At 41.9% G+C, this 24,723-nt stretch overlaps 8 protein-coding genes across 8 annotated transcripts; 5 read left to right on the top strand and 3 right to left on the bottom strand.

Annotated features, from left to right (window-relative positions):
• Window positions 1–513: 513 nt before the first annotated feature.
• C922_02211 (hypothetical protein) lies at window positions 514–1,383 on the top strand (the record flags this gene model as incomplete). The annotated part of the gene is made up of 1 exon (XM_008817810.1): window positions 514–1,383. One exon carries the CDS (start codon window positions 514–516, stop codon window positions 1,381–1,383), a length of 870 nt encoding a protein of 289 aa, XP_008816032.1.
• A 531-nt stretch (window positions 1,384–1,914) lies between these two features.
• Window positions 1,915–2,496, bottom strand: C922_02210 (hypothetical protein; the record flags this gene model as incomplete). Its single annotated transcript, XM_008817809.1, has 1 exon — window positions 1,915–2,496. One exon carries the CDS (start codon window positions 2,494–2,496, stop codon window positions 1,915–1,917), a length of 582 nt encoding a protein of 193 aa, XP_008816031.1.
• A 1,508-nt stretch (window positions 2,497–4,004) lies between these two features.
• Window positions 4,005–5,199, top strand: C922_02209 (hypothetical protein; the record flags this gene model as incomplete). The annotated part of the gene is made up of 2 exons (XM_008817808.1): window positions 4,005–4,115; window positions 4,267–5,199. The coding sequence occupies 2 exons, from the start codon at window positions 4,005–4,007 to the stop codon at window positions 5,197–5,199; spliced, it is 1,044 nt and encodes a 347-aa protein (XP_008816030.1).
• A 3,415-nt stretch (window positions 5,200–8,614) lies between these two features.
• Window positions 8,615–10,139, top strand: C922_02208 (hypothetical protein; the record flags this gene model as incomplete). Its single annotated transcript, XM_008817807.1, has 4 exons — window positions 8,615–8,632; window positions 9,116–9,256; window positions 9,435–9,513; window positions 9,682–10,139. The coding sequence occupies 4 exons, from the start codon at window positions 8,615–8,617 to the stop codon at window positions 10,137–10,139; spliced, it is 696 nt and encodes a 231-aa protein (XP_008816029.1).
• A 2,895-nt stretch (window positions 10,140–13,034) lies between these two features.
• Window positions 13,035–14,914, top strand: C922_02207 (hypothetical protein; the record flags this gene model as incomplete). The annotated part of the gene is made up of 7 exons (XM_008817806.1): window positions 13,035–13,233; window positions 13,432–13,491; window positions 13,656–13,707; window positions 14,000–14,089; window positions 14,311–14,351; window positions 14,562–14,653; window positions 14,828–14,914. The coding sequence occupies 7 exons, from the start codon at window positions 13,035–13,037 to the stop codon at window positions 14,912–14,914; spliced, it is 621 nt and encodes a 206-aa protein (XP_008816028.1).
• Window positions 14,915–16,691: 1,777 nt separating this feature from the next.
• C922_02206 (hypothetical protein) lies at window positions 16,692–18,513 on the top strand (the record flags this gene model as incomplete). Its single annotated transcript, XM_008817805.1, has 8 exons — window positions 16,692–16,768; window positions 16,980–17,052; window positions 17,211–17,267; window positions 17,415–17,479; window positions 17,640–17,740; window positions 17,854–17,918; window positions 18,039–18,163; window positions 18,288–18,513. The coding sequence occupies 8 exons, from the start codon at window positions 16,692–16,694 to the stop codon at window positions 18,511–18,513; spliced, it is 789 nt and encodes a 262-aa protein (XP_008816027.1).
• A 295-nt stretch (window positions 18,514–18,808) lies between these two features.
• C922_02205 (hypothetical protein) lies at window positions 18,809–20,020 on the bottom strand (the record flags this gene model as incomplete). The annotated part of the gene is made up of 4 exons (XM_008817804.1): window positions 18,809–18,937; window positions 19,192–19,243; window positions 19,406–19,472; window positions 19,927–20,020. 4 exons carry the CDS (start codon window positions 20,018–20,020, stop codon window positions 18,809–18,811), a joined length of 342 nt encoding a protein of 113 aa, XP_008816026.1.
• A 1,535-nt stretch (window positions 20,021–21,555) lies between these two features.
• C922_02204 (hypothetical protein) lies at window positions 21,556–23,933 on the bottom strand (the record flags this gene model as incomplete). Its single annotated transcript, XM_008817803.1, has 5 exons — window positions 21,556–21,978; window positions 22,221–23,068; window positions 23,230–23,342; window positions 23,542–23,655; window positions 23,845–23,933. 5 exons carry the CDS (start codon window positions 23,931–23,933, stop codon window positions 21,556–21,558), a joined length of 1,587 nt encoding a protein of 528 aa, XP_008816025.1.
• Window positions 23,934–24,723: the final 790 nt, after the last annotated feature.

Raw genomic sequence — 24,723 nt, 5'->3', positions numbered from 1 at the left:
TGAACTTTCCTGCCCTAAAAAGTAAAAAAGAAAAAAAAAAAAAAGAAAAAAGAAGCAACTGCCGCATCGGGATGTGCCTCATCAACGTTCGTTAAATTGGATTATTTCCCGTTTGGTTAATCTGTTCAAAAGGGAACCATCCACACTATGCGTTCTACATAAGGGTACATTTCGGCTGTGCCCCCTCATCACTGCGTTATCACCTTTTCCACCCCACGAACGGTAGAACGATTACACCTTGCCTGTTTGTAATTTTTTTTTTCCATTTTTTCCTCGTGGAGTATTGATTACATTTGACGAAACTCTGCTAACCATTTTTGTCATACTTTCGAATGCATATACATTTGTGTTCACGTGCACGCGCCGCTTCTCAATAATGTTCCCACACCCGTTGACGTAGTTTCCTTGATTTGTATCCGCACTGCATCGTAAGTTGGCAACCATGTAGAACGATTTTTATCTGATCAGCTAGCTTTTTTTTTTTTTTTTTATTTTTCTTCGTAATTTTCCCCAATGGCGGCGTTTAAACCTTACAAGTTTATCCTTTTTGACAAAAACGTAAGAAGTAGTAACTTTTACAAGCAGATAATTGCACACCTGGACTTGTCAATTCTTTGTAAAGAAATTTATGTAAGTGAGAAGTTTTGCCATTTCAAATACGAAAATGTGACTAGGAACAACATAGTGTATTTTTCAGATCACAACTTGGCCGACAAATTGAAATGCCCTCCTCTAGAAGGAAACATCGAGGACCACCTTCGACAATTCGCTTCCAGAGGTACGCAGCATGCTCATGATCGCACACATGAGGAAAACAATTTGGAAGCCGAAAAAAGGCATACCGAGACGACGAAAGAAAAACAAAGTGGAATGTCCAACAACGAATTGCATAAAAATGATGAAGAGAATATGAACCCCCTCGTAAGTTTTTTTACGTATGATGAAAAAGAAAAAGACGAATTTTTTAATACATTAAATTTGAACAGAAAATACGAGGTGGACCACATAAACATTTTGTCCTTGAGCAACTGCGACTTCATTGTTGATGCGCTCAAGAGGAATCCATGCAAACGGAGAATTTCGATCTTTCGCCCATTTTACGTAATTCATGATGGAGGTAGCGATGGTAATGCCAATTGTGGTGCCCATCTTAATGGCGCCTGCGGCAACTTCCAAGGAAAAAAGAACGTTCCAAAAAGGCTTTCCGACTTTTTATACACCATCGTTAGCGACTTTCTTCCCATCAGTTACAAGTACATTCTTATGTCCGACCTCATCCGAGCGATTATTGTAAACTCTGAATTGTGTCAGGGACGTGGGAAGGAGGACGTGGAGGTTTTGGAATTCATGGACATGATGCAGATTATAGGGAAAGACGTATAATACGTGTGGGGGTTATGCCTCCTTCCTGAGCATCTTTTCATCCCTTGTGCGCCCAACAATTGGAAGTTATCGGCATCCTATCAAAACAACCTCCCACTGGGCTGTAAAAAATATTTGCTCTCCTCCGCTACCACAAAAGGGACGCTTATGAAACCGAAGTCGCCTGGCCATCTACTCACGCGCAACTTCGTCAGACTAGCGGAAAAATCACAATTTAATTATGACAAAGGGTTACTCTCTTGTAATGACGTGAATACACGGGGTTGCACAACGCGGCTGCAAAGGGAACCAAATGGGCAGGGCGCGAAATGAATGAGCAAAGGTGTGGGCAAAGTTCCATGATCCCATACGGCATGATTACATAAAAACGGGGGAAACCCAAATGAGGGAAGAAAAAAAAAAAAAAAAAAAAAATAATCAGCGACGCACACAAGGGATATACTCACAGAGGGAAGCCGGCAACACATGTACAGGGTAATAAGCCCCTTTAATCATGGTGCGTGCAAATACGAATGAGCAAAAACAAAGCAGTCAATCCTCAGGCTCCCTCGAATCAATCAACTTCCATTTCTTTAAAACATTAATGAGAGTCTGCTCGGAAAAATTATCGCCGCCTAACTCGTCAAAGCCAATGATGGAATGCTCAGTCTTTCCATTCTGAATAAGCATCAAGGTAGGAATGCACCAGATTTTCAAGCGCTCACAGAGAAAAGGAGACTTCTCAGCATTAATCTTAACAAAATTAATATGTAGAAATTTCTTCGACATGCTGATCAATTTGCTATCCAAGTATTCACACCTCCAGGTGGTATTCCGGTAAAAATGGCAACATACATTTTTTGACCTTTTACAGATTTCGAAAAATTCTTTTTCTGATAAAATTTCCTTATATATTCCATGTCCCTTTTTCAGTAAATTTAAATTTTCACTATGTTTATTTTTAAGTTGTTGTAATCTTTTATTTTTTATAAATTCTAGTTCTTCATCATTATCATCGTATATTTTTTTTTCCAGTTTTTCGTATCTTTTAATTTCCAGGTCTATTTCGTTTTCCTTATCGCGCAGCGCGTCTAGGAGGTTCTTTTCTATGTTTCTCGTCACTTTGTTATTCATTTTGTGTTCTCCCTGTTTTGGTTCTCTTTGTTTGTGTGCTGTTATACTTGTGTCTGCTTGCGTCCACTTCAGCTTGCCTCTTCTGCTTGCTTCTTCTTTGCTTCCTTTTATTTGTTCCACACAAGGTACATATGCGCAATGCGCTTCATCAAATTGTGTGCCTGACTTGGACTGGAGCCTCCCCTGCGATTTGGCCAAAGTGCGCACGAACGCATGAGCATGCAAAAATGTAGAAATATATTTCCACAAACGTGCGTACTTATACCCGTGCAAGTTTATCCCCTCATGACATGACAAACTTTTGTGAAGTCGTCCCCCGATGTGCATTGGCGTAAGCGTATGCAGTGCGGCGGTCTTGCGTGTCCTTAAGCCTTTAACGAGTGAAGCGACGCGCCGATTGGGCGCACCGACTGGAAGGGCAGCTTTCCCGAACCGCTCTTTCCGAACGACCACAGCCCTCCCGTCCACACATGTCCAACGAACTCACCGAACGGTACACTACAGCACACTACCGAACGGAGGTACGAAAATAAAAAAATTTTTATACGCGCATTTCCACCCCACAGTTAAAAAAGGAGTAAATTTCACGATTGTGGACTCTACCCAAGTGTTGGTTGGTCAAGCATACTTTTTGCAAAAAAAAAGAAAAAAGAAAAAAGAAGGAAATTGCCAAGCACAGGCGTAGTGCGCTACACGTGTTTGCAATTTTTTTCTCCCCCCCCAATATGCTGTGCCGTATTCCTATTTTACAAATCCAGGGGCGACAAGTTGCCGCAGGTACTAGCCAGCCTTTGGGTCTGCTTTGCCTTGTGCACAATTTTTAGTGAGGAGAAGGGGACATTTCTTTGTTAACTTTGCTTTTGCCCCTCCGCGCAAGTGCATGCGCCCGCCATACACGCGCCTGGACCATATGAACTGTACGACCCGTATGCTGGGCATTCCCCATCGCATGCATGCTTCGGGGTTATACGTGAGTGCGTTGTTTCCCCCTCCACAGAAGAACCCTCGTTTGGTCGTGGTCTACATTTTACTCGCGTTTTCCAAATTGTTCCCAGCAACTATGTACTTGGCTAAAGGTGCCACATCACGTGCAGATTTTTTTTTTTACAATCTTGTCATTTTTAATCCACCCCATCTACTTTTTTTTTTCTTTTTTTTTTACCATTTTACAATTTTTCCTTTTTGGGAAAAACCAAGCAACGTAAGAAGGCGCCCCTAACGGATAAACTTTTCCCAAAATTGTAATTTCTTCTTTTAAGCGTTTAAGAAGGCAAAGCTTCCGAGTAGGTGACGCTGAACTGGTATCCCTTTCGCTGCCAGCTGTGCTTAAATGTAAGAGCGCCTGTGTGGATACATCGTTGTGAATGTTTGTATGTTCCTCTTTGCATTTTTTCTTCTTTGCGTTTTTCCTGTTGTATGTATATATGCCTAAATAAGTCTTGCTGCTCCTTACTTTCCGTGTCCTACCTTGCCCATCCGCTGATCCACACTTCACCAGGGCGAACAAAATGAAAGTCGAAAGCAACAGCAGCGCCCTTACCGACCCGTTCGCGGCGTCTCAGATTATGGGCGATAAGCTGTTGCAAGGCTGGACCTTGCTGAATGAGTGTTGCCACATGGTAAGATGCGCTTGAGGTCAACGAACTCACGTGCGAATTGGCACATGTGCATAGGAGATGCTTCCCAACGTTAGCTCCCCCACGCGTGACCGTTTTAGCAATCATTACCGCCTTCACCATCGTAACGGTTTGCCCACCCCTGACCCCCCAGTGCATGGTGACCCCCCTCATTAAGCAGAAGAACAAAGAGGAGCGATTCTGTGCCAAGTGCAACGTGTACATTGTCTCGGAAAACCGAGAAAGGGATGAAATTTTGAGCAACAAGGGAAACAGCAACATGGGTGGAAAGAAAAAGGCCGAACAGGATTGCCAAAGGGATGTCCACATGGACGGTTCCGAAAATCTGGCTGCCCGAACGAACACTGCAAATGTGGAAGCCCACCCGGATGTCTACACAGAGAAGCATCCCCACGCAGGTACATATGGAGACCCCCTTTTTACGGAAAAATTGTCGCCCATAGAATTCATCAAGGAGATAAAACTACAGCATGACGAGTTCAACGAAATATTAAACAGAAATAGCATCACGAGGGAAGAAACAGAAAATCTGCTAGACTACAAAAAATACATAAAGGAGAAGTGCGGGTATGACCTCGGGGAGTGGATGAACAGTAGCAGCAGTTCCCTCAAAGGGAGGCAAATTAGCAGTAAAAAAGGAAGCCAAAAAGAATCAACCAATTTAACCAACAGGGACATCGATCCCGATGTGGAAGATAAAAAAGCCGACAAGTTTCAAAATGCCGAAACGAAACATCACCATGCAAATGAAGAAAGACACTCAAGTCAGAAGCGAGAATATTTAAATGACTCTACAGGAAGACGTCCAGATCTTATAATCTCAAAGGAGAATTATTTCCCTACTGGAGGCATCGATTTCGACAAATATACAAAATATAAGGTAGACTTCATTATCCTGGACAAAGCTAAGGATGCTTTCATGCAGAAATTGGATAAGTACGTTGAACTGCTTAGCAGGTGTGACAGTAGAAGTGACGAGAATGAGTGCATCGGCCAAGTGGCCGCTGTCGTGGACATACTAGAAAGATTAAACAACTTAAGGAGAAACATTCACTTCGTTATTTAGCGGCCACAGATAAGGGTATGGAATGGTGTCTCTGTGTCCGTGTAGGTAGAAGTATACGAGCTCGTTCATTACTCTGCTAGGGATCCAAATTACCTACATGGTGCATACCTCATTGTAGGCCACCTTTTGTGCCAATCGTTTTGATCACACATCGATGTGCACATTCAAAGTTGATTACTTTTTTGAAATCCTAACAGGGAGACTATGCCGAGTTGGCCATATCACCCTCTAGCGCTTTCTTTTTTTACCGAAATGGAAAAAGAAATTACTACACCGTTTTGTCCATTCTTTGTACTAATCCAGCTGCCACTTTTTATGGACATTCGCTTAACCACCCTTGGGAGATTGCCAATTTTAGACGTCATATGTATGCACACGGATGGTTTACGTACAGAGGTATCTCTTATAGGGCACCTTGTGTTCCAAATATGTATTTTTTTTTTCCCCCGTATTGACCCTTGTTAATGCTGCATTTGTATGTACATTCATTTTTTCTAATTCACTTGCACACGCATTGTTGCCTAATTTCTCCTCGCGTGAAGAAAACACTCTACTTGGTGAAAACATATTTCGTGAATCGCGTAATTTGCTGCAGGAAGCACAATCGAAAGAGAACTGTACAAAATGATTGGCACACGATGGAGATACACTCCCCCGGTGTCGAATCCCCAATGTGCAAGCTTACTCGGTGCTCTGGCTTTCCTGAGTAAGCCAGCCATTTTCTGTCACCAGCAATGGGAAAATAAACCCGCTACTTCTCACTGGTGGTAACAGCAAATGGAGGTGGCCCCACTCACGGCGTCACGAGTATAAAACGGCCTTACCGAACGTGGCACACTTCTACAATTTGTTCTCTATTGAGGAGAGGTTTACCCTTAATGGGCATAATGGAAATTTTGCCTTTTGAAAAAAGGTAGCCATTACATCGGATGAGAAATGATGATCCTGTGAGGGGACTGACTTGCAAAGTTTTTTTTTCTTTCTTTTATTGAGTTAAGAAACAAACAGCACTTGGCGACCGTCCATTGGGCATGTATACTTCCCTTTGCACTGTGTTGACCCAAAGAGGAAACAGGAAAAAAAGCGTGCAATTAGCCTAATCGAATAGCAGTTAGGAGGAGGCAAAAAATGTTGTTATAAAAGAGGAAACGTGGGGCGGGAGAAAATATCCTTTTATCTAGTTACACGTCGAGTCTAGGGCGAATATAGGACGAATATGTGGAGCCTTTTCCCCTCTATTAAAGCTTCCCTCTTTTTCCGTACATTACGCCGACTCACCCAGGCGGTATACGTATTTGCGGCATGCATGGATATATATTTATATTATGTATCATGTGAACTCTCCTGTTCGCCCCGTATGCATATCCCTTTGGCGCATACACTGCACGAATTGCTGTGCTGGCCTTGGGCACATTTTGAACCCTCCCCAATCCCTCTGGGCACAAGTCGTCATACCTTTCTTTCGTGTTCATCTTCGCGCCACGCCCCCCAAGTGGGGAGATTCCCTCCTTTGCAATAACAGAAAAATTTAACCCTTTTGAGAATACCCTCTTGAAAGTAAAAAGAAGGCACCTCATTGGCTTTTTTTTAAAAAGAGAAAAAAAAAGGGGGGAGAGATCCCTTTTGGTAGGTTCCGCCTCAAGTAAGTTGCTATACCCTTTGACTTTGTCATGCGCGAAGTGATTGCAATGGCAAAAAAAGGGTATGCAAAAAAAAAGAGCCCACCAAAAGGGTATATACTTATATTATTATATGCACAAAGCCGCGCAACAGGTGCTCCCGTCGCTCGACCTTTCGTATGCACCAAGGGGAATTCAACTCCATCGCAAGGTATGCTACTTGGGATACTCTTCCACACCCACCTGGTTTGTTATGCCCCCTTTCCAAAGCATCAGCAGAGGCGGAAGAAGCAGCAGCGGTTTTTTTTCTGCAGATGTGCAAAACCGTGAGCCACGGGCAGCATAGGGGGGAGGATTACTTTTTTGAAATCGACCCTACATGTACTGTAGGTACAAAAACTCATAGGCAGTGTACCGCAGCATCTGCGCGAGTATTTTAGTGGCACATCATCGCCCTAGCAAATAAAACATGCGTTCTACCTCTACCTCGTGGGAGATTGGGCATTTTTATTACGTCGCGAGGTTCATTTTGCATATTTTCCTATATATTTTGGTATATATTTGCACTGTGTTTTTTTTCTTTTTGCAAAATTGAAAAAAAAAAAAACAAATCGGTTTTCGCTTACCACTTTAGCGGAAAAATAATTCCAGCACAAAAAATTATGTACGTACAATTATTCATATGGGTATGCATTCCGCTTCTCACATCCTCATTTTATAGCGGCCTTAATTTACAAAGCCAACGAGCTACAAGCGCAACAGCAGATGTATCAAAAAAAAAAAAAAAAAACAAAATAACCGTTACATATGTGCACGTTTGTTTGTTTTTATATATTTTACATTTTATATATATCACCCTGTTGATGCCCCTCCATTTGCGAGAAAAGAACGCTTTTCTTTGAAGAAACATTAAATTGAGAAAACGTAGATATGAGAGGATCTGAGTAGCCTCTCATGGGTTAGCATAATACGTACGTGCTTTATACATGCATACGTACCTACGTACATCCCTACATACGTACATATAAGCGTGACATAAGCTGGCTCGTGCGCATTCCTTCCCCGCACTGCATATAGCCACCCCCACGCAAGCGAGCGAATGCGTCAACCCTTTTTTAACCCCCTATATTTTGTTACCAAACTTTTGGAGTGTAACAAGTAGTGGCGGGAAAAACCAAACTGGCTTGAAGCGCTTTAAAAAAAAAAAAAACGGAAACAAATAAAAAAAAAAAAAGCAAAGGAAAAAGGAGATTTAAAAAAAATATATAAAAAGTGAAAAAACGGAAAAAAAAAGTTACAAACGAAACATTTATATATGTAGAGTTACCTAATTAAAGAAAATCCTTGCAGCATTTTTTTCCTTTTCTTATTTTTTTATTTTAATTATATAAACGCTTTAAAGAGCAGATAAGCCATTCTAAGCTTAAGAAGCCACATAAGCGTTTGATTAAGCATACATATATGTGAACCCCCTACGTTTACGTTAAGAACGCTCACGCGTATAATATGTGAAATAAAAAAAAACTCCCTAGGGGGAAAACAACCCAATTTGCAAAAATTGCATGTCGCGCAACCCTTTTTTCCCTCTGTTTTTTTTTTTCACTTTCCTAGCAATACATAAATAACATACGCGAGAATATCCGACCCCCCTCCGTATAATCATATTTGGTCACCCATACACGTAAAGCGCCTGCATATTTTTACATCCACGTACACGCCCCTGTTCACAATTTGGCGAACGGCCTGAATTTTTACCAACCCGAAAAATCCACTCCAACAAGATAACCATTCACACCATGGAGGATACCAGTAATGTAAGCCGCAAATTTTTTTTCCCCCCCATTTTACGTATTTGATTAGCGCAAATTGAGTGTTGTCATATATCATCAACTGATCGTTTAATCAGTTGTGAAGTCAATACATAGAATGGTTGCTTTTGTTCCATGTGCCAAGTGCACAAAGGAGCAAAGTGCAGTTACGAAGTTCGCGCTGTGATCATGTAGAGCTGAGTTAGCGCGTTGCAAATCCGCGTCCGCGTCAGTATGTATATAGATTTAGCAACAAAGGCGCTCCCTGGGGGACGCCAAGCGTGAAGAGAAGCAAAAAGTGGACGCGTCTATGCATCACAGTGGTGGTGTGCATGCCATCCGTATATTACATGCATACCACGGTCTTGTTTTCTTCCCCTACTGGAGGAACCGCCCCCCCCCACCTTCTGTACCTTTCACCCAATATACAATTCGTTAACCTGTTTCTTTCCCCCTGGGTGATAGGCATCCGTTCACTCCCCTGTTCAGCAAAGCCCAGCCAAGGGTTGTCGAGTTTACGTTGGAAATTTGCCTTGGAAAGTCACGTGGCCAGTTTTGAAGACGCACATGAGAAAAGCCGGAGATGTCGTGAGGGTCGACATTTTTGAGGACACCCAGGGAAGGTCAAAGGTGGGTCAAGTGCATGTGTTGTGTGTGTAGGATACTCGCACGGTCGGGTGTTTTGTATTGGCACAAATTTGCGATGAAGCAGCTTCCCCCAATTTTTTGACCCTGGCTGAGGAGTAAATTGTGCAGCTGTGCCGGTGCACATTCTCCATGGGATGTCATTTCCTCCTTATCTGCGCAGGGATGCGGAATTGTGGAGTATGCAACGTATGAAGAGGCGCAGGAGGCTATAAACAGCTTAAACGATTCCAAGTTGGAGGGTAAGTGAACTCGCCGATAGCTTCGTGGAGTGCTTCAGTGGCATACATGCCGGGTGGTTCATACATCCCGGTGCTCCATTCATGCTGAGTGCTTTTGTGCGTGCCTGTCGCTGCATACCTTCGTCCTGTTGCACACTCGCGGGCAACCCCCCCCGTACACCCCGCCAGACCGACTCATATTTGTGAGAGAGGACCGAGAAGAGAACTCGGGAAGCTACGAAAAGCGCCGATTCAACAACATGAGGAACGACAGGATGTACGATCCCCGAAGGAGACGTGATTTTGACTACAGAATGGACTACAGAAGAGACTACCGGGATGACTACCGAAGAGATTTTCGAAGGGATTTCCGAAGAAGCGAATTTAGAGCATCCAGCAAAAGAAATTGCACCCTCATTGTTTACAACTTACCACCGCAAAGCACCTGGAAGGAATTAAAAGATCTGTTTAAGAAGCACGGCCGAGTTGTCAGGGCAGATTTAAGAAATGAGGAAACTGCATCCAAGGAAGTCACAGGAACGGTCATAATGGAGAGTGAGTATGATGCGAAAAACGCAATTGACGCGCTCAACTTTTGCAACTTCGACGGCTACATTTTGAAGGTAAACTTCGAGAGTAACGAGTAAAGGAAGGAGGGACGAAATGGAATGGAGGAGAAACGGAAAAAAGAGTGAAGTCTAAAAGAGAGAGAAGATCAAAAAAGGGAGGAGTCCAAAGGAAGGAGCAGTCCAAAAGACGACAGAAGTCAAAAAGAGAGAGAGAAGTAGAAAAATAGAAGTGAAGAAGGATTATATATATGTAGTAACATTACAAGTGTTGCAAAGAACAAGTGTAGACAGAGGGGGGAAAAATGCCCCCATCCTACTCTACTGCAATTCCTCGCCCATTCCCACTGCGCATATGTCAGCAAATAACATGTACATGTATTACTCCACTGCCATGTGTGTGTACCCTCTGCTATGTAACCTAGTAAACCTTTTTATGGAGTCTCAGTTTAATGTACAAAACCACCACAACCAAGACCCTCTCCTGTAGCTCCCCCCGTTCCCATGTATATATAAAAATAGATGTGTCCACTCTCCTATGCCGTTCTATATGCGCACCTACATAATGCACTTTATGTGTATGTGCGTATATTTATGTTGTGTGCATACGTGCGTATGTCCACGCGTGTGTGCCCATGTGCAGGTGCGCCTACGCGTGTTCATATGTGCGTGCATGAAGGAAGTAGTCATTGTTAAGAGCCCTATGTAATCTAACCGAAAAAAAAAAAAAAAAAGAAAGGACCAGTGTATATGTATATATTCATACGGAAGGAAATATATATGTGCAGGCATATATTTTTTTAATTTCTCGCAATTCATACTTTTGTATTTGAAACTACTCAAAATTTTTAATCTATTTTAAAAAAAAAAAAAACATGAAAAAATATCTCACCGAGTGGAACCAGACGCAGGAGCAGGCTAACGACGGATTCCCCATTTTTGCCTATCTGCATGCCTGTCACGTGGAGGGCAGGATTAACCCTTCACAGCAGCGCAAGCTGCTACTTCGTCTACTTCTCCATATGCGTATTGGAAGTGTGTGACAGTACGCACGAAATGGATCGACGAGGGCAACTTCCCTCTCCCGGGTTATAAAAAGTGCGAACGAAGAAAAATACTTTTTCTCGCTGCAGGAGAAAACTTGCACATGATACACAACCGTCTGCACGTCATGAACGATATCCCCCGTTAAGCGAATTTTATTGTCTGTACCCACCAGTTGTGACTTCCCCTTTGTTGGTAAGAATTGCACCTTCGGGGTGTCCTCTGTTTGCAAAAAGCGTATGATTCAGATGTTGTACCAAAATGAGGCAATGCCTAATAAGAATTACTAAACGTACGAAATGCACGAAACCCTCCTTTTACAATTTGTTAGAAAAACAGAAGGCATGCACAAAGAGAGGGAACACGACCAGCACATTCCCCTCTCGTGTAGTACTTCACCCCATGCACATGTCGACATGTCATGGAGTCTTACGCCTTTTTAACGACTTAGCCATATACGCGGAAGGAAACTTCTGTCAAAGTTAATCGTGTGGGATACACATTGTCATTTTTAAAGGGAGATAGATTGGCTGAACTGATGTCTCTCCTTCAAATGAGCCTTATCATGTATATCTATACGGATAGCCAAATGGGATTTTTCCCATTTGCTGTTTCTTATACACCCCGGTTAGCTTTGTCAATGGGAAGCGTCAAATGAGACCATTTTATAACAGTTTGGTTAAATGAGGACGAAGCTTCCCCATCCGAGGGGGGGATCACCCCGCACAAGTTGTATGCATGAACTAGCACATGTGCAGAGTACTCCCTTAAACATTTTTCATTGACAAGGGGTGAGCTCACTGACGGTCGTGCTGCTAAGAAAAAGGAAAATTCGTACATGCGTAAGAAGTCTGCATAATTTTCCGCTTGCCGCTTTATTTGGCCTCCCTAGGAATGAGAAGGTGGGTTTTTATCGGCACGTCGGATACTTGAAATCCTTAGACGTTTTCATTTTTTTCACTTTTCGCGTTTGTCCCATGCAGCGCATTGGTCCACTTCTCCTGTTTTGTGTATTTTCTTTTCCGTTTTTTTTTTGTTTTTTTTCTTGCGTTTTTTTTTGTTTTTTTTTCCTTTTTTTCCGTGCCCTTTTTGCTTCTGTTTTCCTTGCGCCTCCATTCCCGTGTGCACCATGGCGAAAATTACAAAAAAGCGGGAAAGAAAGATAACCGAAAAAAACGAAAAAAAAATTAACAAAAAGGTGAACAAAAAATATACACAACAGGAAAAAAACAAAATGGCAAAATGATGATTCGCGAAGCGTAAAATAAAACAAGTAAAAACAAAATGAATAATATGACCAAGTACCCGATCGGCAAAGCGGCAACATTGCAAAGCAGCAACATAACGAAACGGCGAAAGGCGAAAGGGCGAGACGACGAAACGGCGAAACAGCAAAATAGCGAAATAGCGCAAAGCGATATATCGAAGCAGACCGAACGCAATCACAGAATGAAACAAAACAGAAAATGCTTCTGCGCAAGTTCCCTCCATATTTTCTAATCATTTGAAGACATTGTTTTTTTGTTTTATTTAAACATAAAAAGAAAATCATGGCAAAATGTAACATGAGAACAGCTTGACACTGATGGAAACAACTTTTTTTTTTTTTTTTACGTTAATTTTTTTTAAGTGTATATAATAACTGTAGGGGCGCAGCTAAACACTCTCACCTTCACCTTCCTGACCGTACCGTATCTCCCCATACTACACGCAAAGGCGCGCTCGCTTTTAATCTCCGTCTCACAATTGTCAATTCAAAAGAATCGGTTCTGGCTATGCATACTGCCATCCCATCGTGAGCACATCACAGCACTATCGGGCATCTCCCCACACAGCCACCTCCGCGCGTTACCAAAAGGCAACCCGCCGCAAGTGTTGCAAACCTGGCAGCTAACAACGCACAACACGTAGGAACCCACCCACCCCAGATCAATGAAGAAGAAAAATCGCGCCAAGGGAAGAGAATGCACAAAGAAAGATGAAAAAAACGGCGTGTCTGGCCATTACGAAACGCGGGGTTCTGAGGAAATCCCGCAGCCCGACTTCAATTCCAGTATGGTCTACTTAAATATATATGACTTGGATGCTGTTTCCAAGGTTGTCAATACGGTGGCCAGATCTATGGGAGCAGGTAATTTCTGTGTGCATTTTAAGCTGGCGCGCAGTGTGTTCAATTGTGTACGTCACTTATGCATTCCGTTGGTCTCCCTGTCTCCTGTGTGAATATTCTCACGTGTATATGTATATATATGTATGTGCATATTTATATGCATATGTATATAGTTCCACCAGTGCGACCCCCCTGCCTGTGATGCCTCCTCCCTAACAGGTGCCTTTCATGCAGGCGTAGAAGTCTACGGGTATGAGTACTCATTCGGTTACGTAATGGGTAAGAGCAGAGGCAATCTCCAAAATTGCATGTGTGTTGAATCGTTTGGGCGCAGCGATGGGGCCGTTGCAAAGTGCCCATCTTCGCATTCTTCTCTTCACCCGTTCACATTCTCATATCTTCTGCCCCCCCACTCTTTACCTCCTCCTTTTTTCCCCCTATAGATGGCGAAACGGGCGTGACCAAAACGAGCGCCCGCTATCATCCCTACCACGTGTATCGTGAAAGCATCCCTATGGTAACTTACTATTTTGTTTTCCCCCAATTGTCAAACATGGTTCATATAGAAAAAACGACCCCGCTATTTTTACATCTTCACCATTTCGGGCATGTGTTTCTTTTTTCTTTGTAGGGGTAAAGCACACTTTGAGAAGGACATTTTAAAGCGTCTCCTCAGGATTTATTCCTTTTTTTTATCATACCTTCTATTTTGGTGTGTATCTCTTCGGCTGATCTCACGTTTCTTTCTTTTTTTTTTTTTTCTTTCTTTACCCTCTCCTACTTTTAGTAAAACTCCACTAACGAAGCAAGAAGTAGACCTCTTGGTTGAGGTGATGAAACTGCAATGGATCGGAGATACGTACGACATATTGTCAAGGTATGGCCCTTCAGGCATAGAGAAAAAGTGCAGCTGGAAAGGACAGGAAAATACTTCCACTGGAAGGAGCATTGGCAGTCGCAGGAGAAGGGGGCAAAATCTCAGTGGAGGAAAATTGCACTCCACACCGAGAACCCTTATAGATATGCCCTTATGCGTACACACACACACATGTGTCTTTGCTCACGCATCTGTACACTCGCATCACACCCTGTTCACAGGAATTGCCTGAACTATGCCGACTATTTCTGCAATTTGTTGGGTTAGAACGCTGCGAAGCTCCGATGGAGTGATGCGCCAGATTATGCGTACTTGAGGTGCATCCCGCATGCGTTGTCACGTCTGTTCCTCCACCTCATATGAGACACGTGTGAACCCTCCGTATTTCCTACCCCTCCACCAACCCTATATATATGTATCCTACGTGTTTCCTACCTCCACACCAACCCTATATATGTGTACCCTCCTTCAGATGTCGGCAGCATCCCTGAATGGGTCATGAGTTTACAAAAAAAAGTCACATGGGTAAAGTCAAACATAAATGTCGCTGCGTCAAAGTTGAAGGTAAGAACATTTTTTAGCACCCCCCTCCCCCCTGAGGATGCCTCTACAGATTGGCACATACACACAACATTAGTATTGAACAGCTCGACCATACATCATACCTATATGTGTATGCCCATTTCTGCACACGTTTCCCTTTTTTTCCCCCCCAAAAAAAAAAAAAAAAAATAACAGGAATTAAACAAAGCTGCTGGAATCCCAACGGTGATAAATTTCATAAAGAAAAAGTACAACGACAATGGTGACAGCTACGAAGGGTAAAAGAACATTTACGCATTTAAAGTGTTTTTTTTAAATTTAACCATATATTTTTTCTGATGTTCTCCAGCCCCTGCTGCTGCAAAAGAAAAAAAAACAGATCATGACCCCCCGCCCACTGCGACCACCACTCCCACTTCTTCTCATTTTAAATCGCTTGTCGCAGATGCAAAATGATTGTAAAATCGTAGTGTTTAAATTTTAATAAATCTTAGAAAGGAAAAAGAAGGAAAAGGAAAAGGAAAAGGAAAAGGAAAAGGAAAAGGAAAAGGAAAAGGAAAAGGGAAAAAAAGGAAAAGAAAGGAAAAGAAAAAAAAAGAAGCGAGGAAAAAAAAAGGAAAAGAAAATGCTAAACAATGTATTATCATTTTTTTTTTTCTTCTTTTTTTTTCCTCGTTTTTTTTTTTCTTTTTTTTTGTTATTTTTTTGCCTTTTTTTTTGGCCGCTTTCTCCGCCTCTTTTCCCATTTGTTGTCTTATGCGTCTTTTTTCCCAGTCTCATTTGTTTTAATAGTTTTTTCTTTTTTAAGCCTTTGATTTATCGATTCATAGACATGGACGAGTGCGCGCAAAATATTTCACGCAAAAATCATATGTCTGTCCTTTTTAAATCTGACCATTTTTGCCATCTTGTCTGTCATGCGTTGCGTTACGTTGTGTGTGCGTGGGTGGACTTTTGTTCTTTTCCGCTCCCTGTTTTCCGCCCAGGCCAACGCCAAGTGTTGCCCATGAATGTGTATAAATATACATATGTGTAAATACACCTATGTATAAATACACATCTATATACATATGCATGTATGTACTATATACACTATATATATCGTATTATATGCGGATGCTTGCACGTGTATATACAGCTATACAGTTTGACAGAGGTGTATCCCCATGGGAACAACATTTGAGCCCTTCTTAGTCATCCACTTTTTTTTATGTCGTCCTCCTTGTTACGATAAGTAAAAAAAAGAAGAATGTTCATTTTTGGTTGCCTTTTGTTTACCCTCCAACTCTCCCATCCTTTACCATAATTGGAAACTAAAAGGGAAAAATAATATTAAAACTGTCAAATATGGAAAAGTAAAGGTGACGCGAGAGAAGTTGGCCCTGGTTTGCCGGCTAAAAGCCAGGGACGGAAAAAGGGGGAAAAAATCGAGGCAACAAAGGTAGGGGCAACAATAGCGGAACGACAAGTCGGGAGTGCGCTCAACGGTTGCTCGAATGTTACCCCCTTTTGAACACCCGCGCATAGCTGAAAAGGGAACAGAAAAAAAAAACACCCTAAAATTGTACGATCGCAAAGAAACATACAATCAAGCAAATTGACAAAATAAAAAAGAAGCGGAAAGAACAATACACCCGTAGGGGGACTTTTTCTCCCTTTTTTAACACCAAACGTAATCTTCAATTTTTCCCCTTCTTTTTTACATCCCGCGCGGCGAACAAAAAAGCAGCCTCCCCCAAAATGCTTACATGTATAAGCATACGTAATAGAGTATAACCCCCCGTTACGCAGTTTTATTGGAACCCCTCAGAACCTTTTAATGACAACCAAACAAAAGATGTGCCTCCCTCATTGGCAAACACAGGGCAGCGCATATCTACTCATGCAAATAGTCCACCAAGTTTGCGTCATTCTGTGAATATTTTTGGGGATGAACGCAAGCTAAAACTAACTAAAAACTGTTACTTAATCTTCCACAAGAAGCTGCAGAAAGGGGAGCACAGCCCAGTATGTAGAGCTGTGTCCCAATTACATACGACAAATTTTAGCTTATCACAAAATGGCGCTCTTCCATTTTGTTAACTGCTCCCTGACGGCCTTTACACCATACTACATAATATATGACGGATTTAAATTGTAATGACACTAGATAGACATGAAAGATTTTGGAAGAAAAAACAAAAAAGTCCCCCTGATTAACGAATGACGTGCAGCAACACACTTCATTAGCAACCTTATAAGTAGACTCAAAATGGGACATCATTCGAAAGTTCTTTTTTTTCGCGTTTCTCTCTTCCAATTAGCACATGTATTTTTTTTTTTTTTTCTTGCTTTCCCTTTTTAATAGGTCAAAGAATGCTGGATCGACAAAGTTGTTTTTCCTCGTGTGTTTTTACTACATCGTATCGCAAATTTTGAAGGTTACAGAGGATGAGAGGAGAAGAAGGGAGAAGGAGGAAGACTCCCCAAAACCGTGAAAAAACAAAAGAAGCTTTCTATTACACCCACTTGAACGTATGTAATTACCTCCGTAGAACCATCATCTCTAACGCTTCCCCCTATTCGTCCTTTCATGCAGCTGTTCACCCTAGCGTTTTTCTCGATAGGCCTCCTTCAAAACCTGAACCTTTTCAACGTACGCTTGGCAGGCTAGGCCTCCCACAAAATGGATGCACACGCAAAAGCACATACATACAGATGCATGAATGAATAGACAAATGCATAACTACATATACACATGCTTATGGGAACTCCTTTTTTTTTTTTACCTTACCCTTTTCAGATCATCTTCCAAGAGTGCGCCAACTTCATAGACCTGGGTGGATTGTACTACATCTTGTCGCATAAGTATGCATACAGAGAATAAAAATGAGTTCGTAAAGATTTTCATGCCTATATATATGTGTTTGTGTGCTATGTCTGTACAGGGGCTACCTTGGTATTCCATGCACTCTTCTGCTTTCACTCCCCTCTTTTCATGCGCCTTTTCCCATTTGCCCTCATGCAGGCACACCAACACGATTAACCTGAAAGAGAGAATACTATCCGTAGGCCTCAGCTGGGGATTCTACGAATCCGTGGCTACCAATTTTTTCCCCCTTCTCATCGGTAATACCAGTTGCCCTATTTAGGGAGCCGAATGGATTTGTAGGCCTACCCTCCCTTTATGTCATCAGAACTAGCCCCAGTTCGTTATAATCTTTTTTTGTTCCTCCTTGCAGGGGGAAGATCGATGGACTTTTCGCTGAAGCATATCTATCGCTCCATATCGGCCAACACCTTCATGGTTAAATTGCGCTGCCGATTTAGTTGCTCACGTGTGCATTGGGCGTGCCATCGAATTTGGTACGCGAGCCCGCGGTAGGAGTGCCACAAACAAATGTCTCCTTTTTTTACCCCATTTCAGTTTTCGAACTTGTCCAAAACGTGCCTCCTTTTCATGTGGCTAAAGAACACTCAAGGAAGGAAAAAAATCAACGTGGTGAATTTCCTTTTGCTTTACTTTACCTTCATTTTACCCCTCGTGAATAAGTAAGCCCCAGCGGAAAAAAAAAAGGAAAAAGCAAAAGCACACGCACGCATACGCACTTACATGTATACACGCACGTACATATATACAAACACGTGCCTCAACCCCACCCCCCACCTTCCAAAGAATCATACTCATACAGGAGGGATCATTCAATAAGGGGATTATAATTCACCTCATCGTCCTTCTACTGTGCACTTTCGTCCTGTCCTTTGCCACAAAATGCATTTTTAACTCCAAATCGAAGGCTAATGTAGAGTCATATAAAGATTCGCACACACGAAGCTACGAAAAGAATGATGATAACGATGATGACGGGGATGGAGAAATGAATAAAGATCAGAAGAAATAAAAAAAAAAAAAAAGGATTTTTTTACAAATAAGTGAACAGAAATGGTTATGTAGGAAAATCAGCCAAGAAGGAAAACAGGGCGCCCTCCCCCCCTATTCCTATTCGTTTCTGCTTTTTCAGAGGCTGATGGTTTCTCCGCGCAGGTAGCTGAGCGCGGTGGGTCGTATTCATCCATATATTAAGACATTCCTCTGTGTGTTTATTTTCTCTGTGTTTATCCTCCGTTCGTTGCGCCAACTTGGGGAGACGCCCCCTGTAAACACAGGGAAGTTCCTTAGGAGTGTCTTCCATACTTTCATTTATTTTTATTCGTTTGCGTGTCCTTGCAATTTTGTTTTGTTATGAGCGAATAGTCCCCATGGTTGCATATGATGTATTCAGTTTCTTTTTTTGTGCGAATTCGTAAATTGCTGTTGAATTCGTTCTGGGGAGAGAGGTGCATAGGGAAGGGAAAGTGGCGGCATCTCAGATGGGTGGCGTGCAGCTGGACAGTCAACTGAGGATGCCTAGAGGAATCACCATCACCCCGGGTACCTATGTGCACGGCACGAGGATTACATAATCTGTTCATAACGCTCATTAAGTTAAGTTACCCTCCATTAGGGGTCTTCTTTTTCACCCTCCTATATTTTGCCTTTTTGCATCTTCTTCTCTTTTTTTATTTTATTTTTTTTTTACCTCTTGAGGAAGCAATTCCTTAACACATCTTTTTGTTTTTGTCAATAAGTCTCTGTAATTAGAAACAAGAAAAAAAAAAAAAAAAAATGTAAAGACAGGAAAAGGAATATGTAACACGATCACTTTGGCACACTTTCGACACTATCCTAGCATCTTTTCAGTAAAAAAAAAAACAAAAAAAAGATAATATAATATAAGATAATATAAGAGTTACGAGAACAGGGAGGCCTGCTTAACTGCATGTTCGTAGCTCACGTCTTCGTTGTATTTTAGCGGGATGCCTTAGCAAATGGTAAGGAAGAATGGGGGAAAATAGCAAATGTTTCTTTGTAAGGTTTGCTACACATTATTGCGCAGGTAAACTGCATTTGAGATGAGTGGGAGAAGAGTAGCACTCCGAATATGCAACCTAGGGGGGGGTGCCTACTGTGGTGCTATGCTACTTCTTCTGTTCGCACTTTACCCACCCCTTGCTCACTGCGAGAGACCTGTGGGAGTTTCATCCCCCCACAGTTAGCCACTTGGTCATGCTGTGTTCCTTTTTTTTTTACTTCTTTCCCAACATATGTTACACTAAGGTGAATATTACTTGCATGTACGGTTCGACGCGGTCTACATTTTATGTGCCCCCCCATCATATGCAGACCACTGCCCGGAGGCAACCTGGGGCCTACTGCTATGATGGCAAGCTCAACTCCTCACCCACGCCCCCCCTCGCGCACCTTCTCTTCTTACCGTCAGAATTGATCAGAACGTAAGACTCTATGGACGAGTTGCTATTCATCCAGGCATTTAGCGATTCACTTATTTCGCTCGCTGAGCCAGCCATTTTTTTTTCCTCCTCCTCTGGTTCTTTTTTTTTTTTTTTCTTTCTGTCTTGTTAAAGTTATTCAAGAAGGATCATATAAACTATCCGTATGAAACTATCCATATTATAATCCACAGGTTGGAGTTAGCACAAACGCAAATTTAAAAGGTGCCAAGGAACACAAACTGACCCCCACGCAGATTTTCGCAACGGGCCTATGCACGTGATTACAAAAGACTATTTGTACGTGGGTGTGCAGGGAGATATAACGCACAAGCTTTGCGTCCACCTATGAACATAACCTTGTAGAAAGAAAAATTACGTGCAACAAATACTACTGCCAGGGGAAACATAAAGCCGCAGTTATCTAAAAATGGAAGAAAAAGAGGAAGAAGGGGAAGAAGAGGAAGCAAAAGAATAAGAAAAAAAAAAAAAAAATTAAGATGATAAAATACCACATGTGTGCAAGCACAGATACGTACACGTGTAGCTGAGCTTACCAAAAGAGGGAGAGATACACATCCCCGCAGAGGTAACATGTGTACACACGTTCGACAAAAAAAGGGAAGAAGTATATGCAGAGGGGTATAGCGCATGTCCCCCCACGCTGCAGAGGAAGGTGTGAAGGGACGAACCCAAAAAAAAAAAAAAAAAAAAACAAGCGGAAGTAGACAATTTTTGATAATAAAAAAGAAAAAACACCAGTACACAAAAATGCACACATAAATGTGCACACAAAAAAAGGAAGCCATAAATGTGCACAAAAAAAAAGGAGGCCATAAATGAACCCCAAAAAAGGACCCTCCCCCATATATATATATATATATGGCTGGCGTGTGCTGCTCTCCCTCGTGGAAAACACAACTGCTGCGATAAAAATTCGTTTTATAATCACAAACATGTGGAGTATATTAGCTACTAATAAGTGAACGTCCAGCATACACCTTTCTGCGACTGTTGGGGACGTGCGGGCACATTTGCGCGTGGGTCCCCGAAAATTTATAAGCCTTATTTGGTTTTGTAGCTAGTCTGCTCGGCTTCTCCTTTTCGTGATCTTTTTTCACTAAAAAAAAAAAAAAACTATTTAACGTTTGACTGAAAACCAATTAGCAGCTGCCTCCCCACCAGTGCGCCAATACAATATGATCCACAACGTACCCACGGTCTTTGGCTAACCTTTTTTTTATCTCTACCTCACTGGGTTAATATTTTTACCTTTCCTTTTTTATTTATCTCACTAGAGTTACCGTTTCTATTTATCAAGCTGTCATTCAAAAGTGCATCTGTCCTTACGCAAAAGCGGTTTGGGCGTCTAACCTGCTTCTACCAACTCCACGACATTTTCCCTGTGTCTTTTCTCTCTTGACGCATATTACCATTATCCATGCCTTCGGGGGGTAAGTTGCCTAGTGGATTCTTACCACCTCGCCGGGTTGAGAATCCTTCAACGGGAAGCATAAGAAATGGGCACTTGCCATCAGCGCGGCTTTCCTAATTGTTTCCTCAGATGCTTCATTGTCTGTCATCACTGCTTCTCCAGCGCTTCACCACTGTGCTTACTCCGCCTTTCCTTCCTCCCTTTTAAAATTAACCTTCCTGGTGTCTTCCACTGAACCTGATTCTTCCTCCGTAGCTTCCTCTGTCACTTCCTCGGATTCCTCTTCGGACTCCTCCTCAGACTCTTCCTCAGACTCCGATTCCTCCTCGGTCTGTTCGTCCGATTTCTTCTTCGATTCACCCCTTTTCAAGGCGTCTTTTTGTGGAGTGTCCTTCTTATTTGGGCCTCCCCTTTCCGAGGACTTCGATCCATGCTGGGCAAGCTCCGCCGAATCGCTGGACTGCCCCTTATTCCCTTTGCTTCCTTGTGACTCGCTGCTGGCCTCCTCACTTGAGCTCTCCGATTTGGACTCCTTCTCCTTGCTGTCATCTGACTCGCTCTCGTCTGAGCTGTCACTTTCTGCGTCGTATTTATTCGGGTTCTATGCAATGGGGGAAGAATTTTCAAAATGGGAAAGGAAGCTTCAAAATGGGGGAACATGTCTCAAGATGGAGACAAAATGGAGAAAAACGTTTCAAAATGGGGAAAGATGTCTCAAAATGGGGAAACATGTCTCAAAATGGCGACAAAGTGACATATGCACCCAGGCGATGCCAGTTGGAATAACCACACCGCTCACATCGCCTCCCCTTAATGCTTCTACCCATATGTGTATTAACTCACCGTCAAAATGTCGGGGGCCTCAATTATCATCTGCAGGCACCTATTCGCCAAAGGAATGCACTGCGAAAAAACGGCGTTCGGAACACTGGGTCTGAAAAACGTGGGAGCAAAAATCTTAGCCAGGGTTTCCACCGTCATGTTATTCTCACTTGAATACTTTGAGACGGTTTTAAAAAATTTCAAAAGACAGATTAGACAATCCTTAGCACCCGGCTCAAGCTTATCATACAGTTTAAATAAAACACTTCTAATCGCCTTATCCGATGCTGAAACGGTTTTTAAATGGTACAACTTCGTGAAGGCATCTCTACCCAGCAACCCATGTCTCTGTGTATCTAAAAAAAGCTTGAATGAACAGACTAGGGAAGGAATGTTGTTAAAATCTGTTGTCGGTTCTCCATATTCTATGTCTCCAATTATTCCATACAATGTATTTGCATCTGCCTGTAAGTAGAACAGATCTTTCGTATTAACAATTTCAGGCTTCAGTAAATGGGTTAAGAAATCCACAATGATGGAAGGGATGTGTTTATATTCCATGTAGGTTTTTCCAAATCGTTGACATAAAATTTCTAAGTCTGCTCCAAAAACGGAAACTGTTTTTCCTCCTAATAGCACTTCTTCATTTCTCTGAACTATGTATGGAAAGCATCTCAAATAATATGTTGGATCTATATTTAATTTTAAAAATAGATCCTCTAACTTTTCTATGTATTCTACTTTCTTCCAGAATTTGGCTGATACGAATGGAGTTACAATGGTTAGCAACGTTTTGGACATGAATCCGCTGTGCACCAAGTACAGTTTTTTCAGGTTCTTTTTGTATTTCCTCGGAAGCGTGTCGTACCCTGCACGAGGGGGAAGAAATAAAACGATGAAGCGAGGTTTTACCAGGAGGCTTTTTTTACTCGTGGGAAAATGACCAAAAAGGAATGTCTGCACTTTTCGCGCCATCACAATTGGTCACTTTTTTTTTTTTTTTTTTCCTCATTTTTCTTGCCCTCCTTACACTGCTTTGCGTACGCGTAAACCGCGTCAGTCAGCCAACTTGTATGCGTTTCGCACAGAACCAGCACGTAGTTCTCCTTCACGATTGGGTCCAACGTCAAGATGGCGTATCTCCTGCATGTGGCGAAGTGGCAGCAGTGCGAAAAGGGAGAAAAAAATATAAATAAAATGAAGAATAAATAAAATGAAAATAAATAAAATGAAAATAAATAAAATTATATCATCGCCACCAGCATGGGCACTCTTAACTTTCCCACTGCTACCATGCACGCGCTTCACGCGAATAAACACAGCCAATAAAAGGTCCACTTACAGTGTCTTCTCAGGGTCTGAACCGGACGAAACGATAAAACACGGAATCAACAAAACGATGTGTGAACCGTATCCATCCTTCCCAATTACCTTTAGCAAGTCGGTCTTATACAATCTGCTCAAAAGAAGAGTCGTTTGTGTGAACATGCGACAGAGCAAAAGCGCACACATGGATGTGAACACTTTCGTTACGTGCTCATGCATAATAGTCAATTCTTTTGCACATTGTCTAACTCAGCTTCGTAAAAAAAAAAAACAACAGAGCGCTAATTTATAGCGACATGCTTCCATTGCACATACTTACTCGTCAAAATTTTCCGTGTATGACTTTTTCAACAATTTTTCGTATTCCACCAGAATTTCTTGCGGTAGTTCGGTATCCGAGTCCAGCATTTTTTGTTTCCCGCGAGTTGTTTCAAGTGGAATTTAAGCCAAGCGTCGGACAAAAAACGCCACAAAAGAAGTGGAATAAACGAGCGCATAAAACTAACATGCGTTCATGCTGCGATTATAATGGGCGTCATTCATGCTGGGCTCATAAGCGATGTCGTTCAAGCAGCATTCACAATATTTACAATCAAATTTAAGAAATTTTGTAACACTTTACTGACGTGACGGCATGTCTTTTTTTTTTCTTTTTTGTTTTTCTCTCTTAACAAAATGAGAATTCCGCCTTTTACTCCGATGAGGGTGATGAGTTTTCCGTTTGGTCCTTTTCTGTAACAGTTTTATGTTATTCTGCTATATTTTTTCTTCCTCCCCCACTTGCGTAATTTTAAAAATAAAACATAACATGAACACCATTAATTGGACAAAAAAAAAATCGATTAATTTTGAGGTTAACAATTAACAGTTTGTACGCAAAAAAAAAGAAGAAAAAAAGAAATACATTTGCAATTTTTTCAATCCTTTTTTCCTTTTTGCAACTTTTTGTATCTTATTAAAATGAACTGGGATTAAGAGCGCAATTTTTTCTTGGGGGGAAAATGGCCTGAGGGATTAAGTGCAAGTTAAAGCCTGCTTGAACTTTGCCTCACGCCCCTTTTTATGAAGAGCTCACAAAATGTACGAACAGATATATATTCGCTTAAACGCACATATACACATGCGTGTAATTTCTGAATGTTTGATTTGTTGGATATATTAATAAAAACGGCAACGTGTACCACTCAAGGAAGTTTTT

Source organism: Plasmodium inui (genome assembly GCF_000524495.1).
Source record: "Plasmodium inui San Antonio 1 unplaced genomic scaffold supercont1.7, whole genome shotgun sequence".
In the NCBI taxonomy this organism is placed as follows: Eukaryota; Apicomplexa; class Aconoidasida; order Haemosporida; family Plasmodiidae; genus Plasmodium; species Plasmodium inui.
The sequence above is the reverse complement of the archived record's forward strand: the minus strand, read 5'-3'. Positions and strand labels throughout refer to the sequence as shown.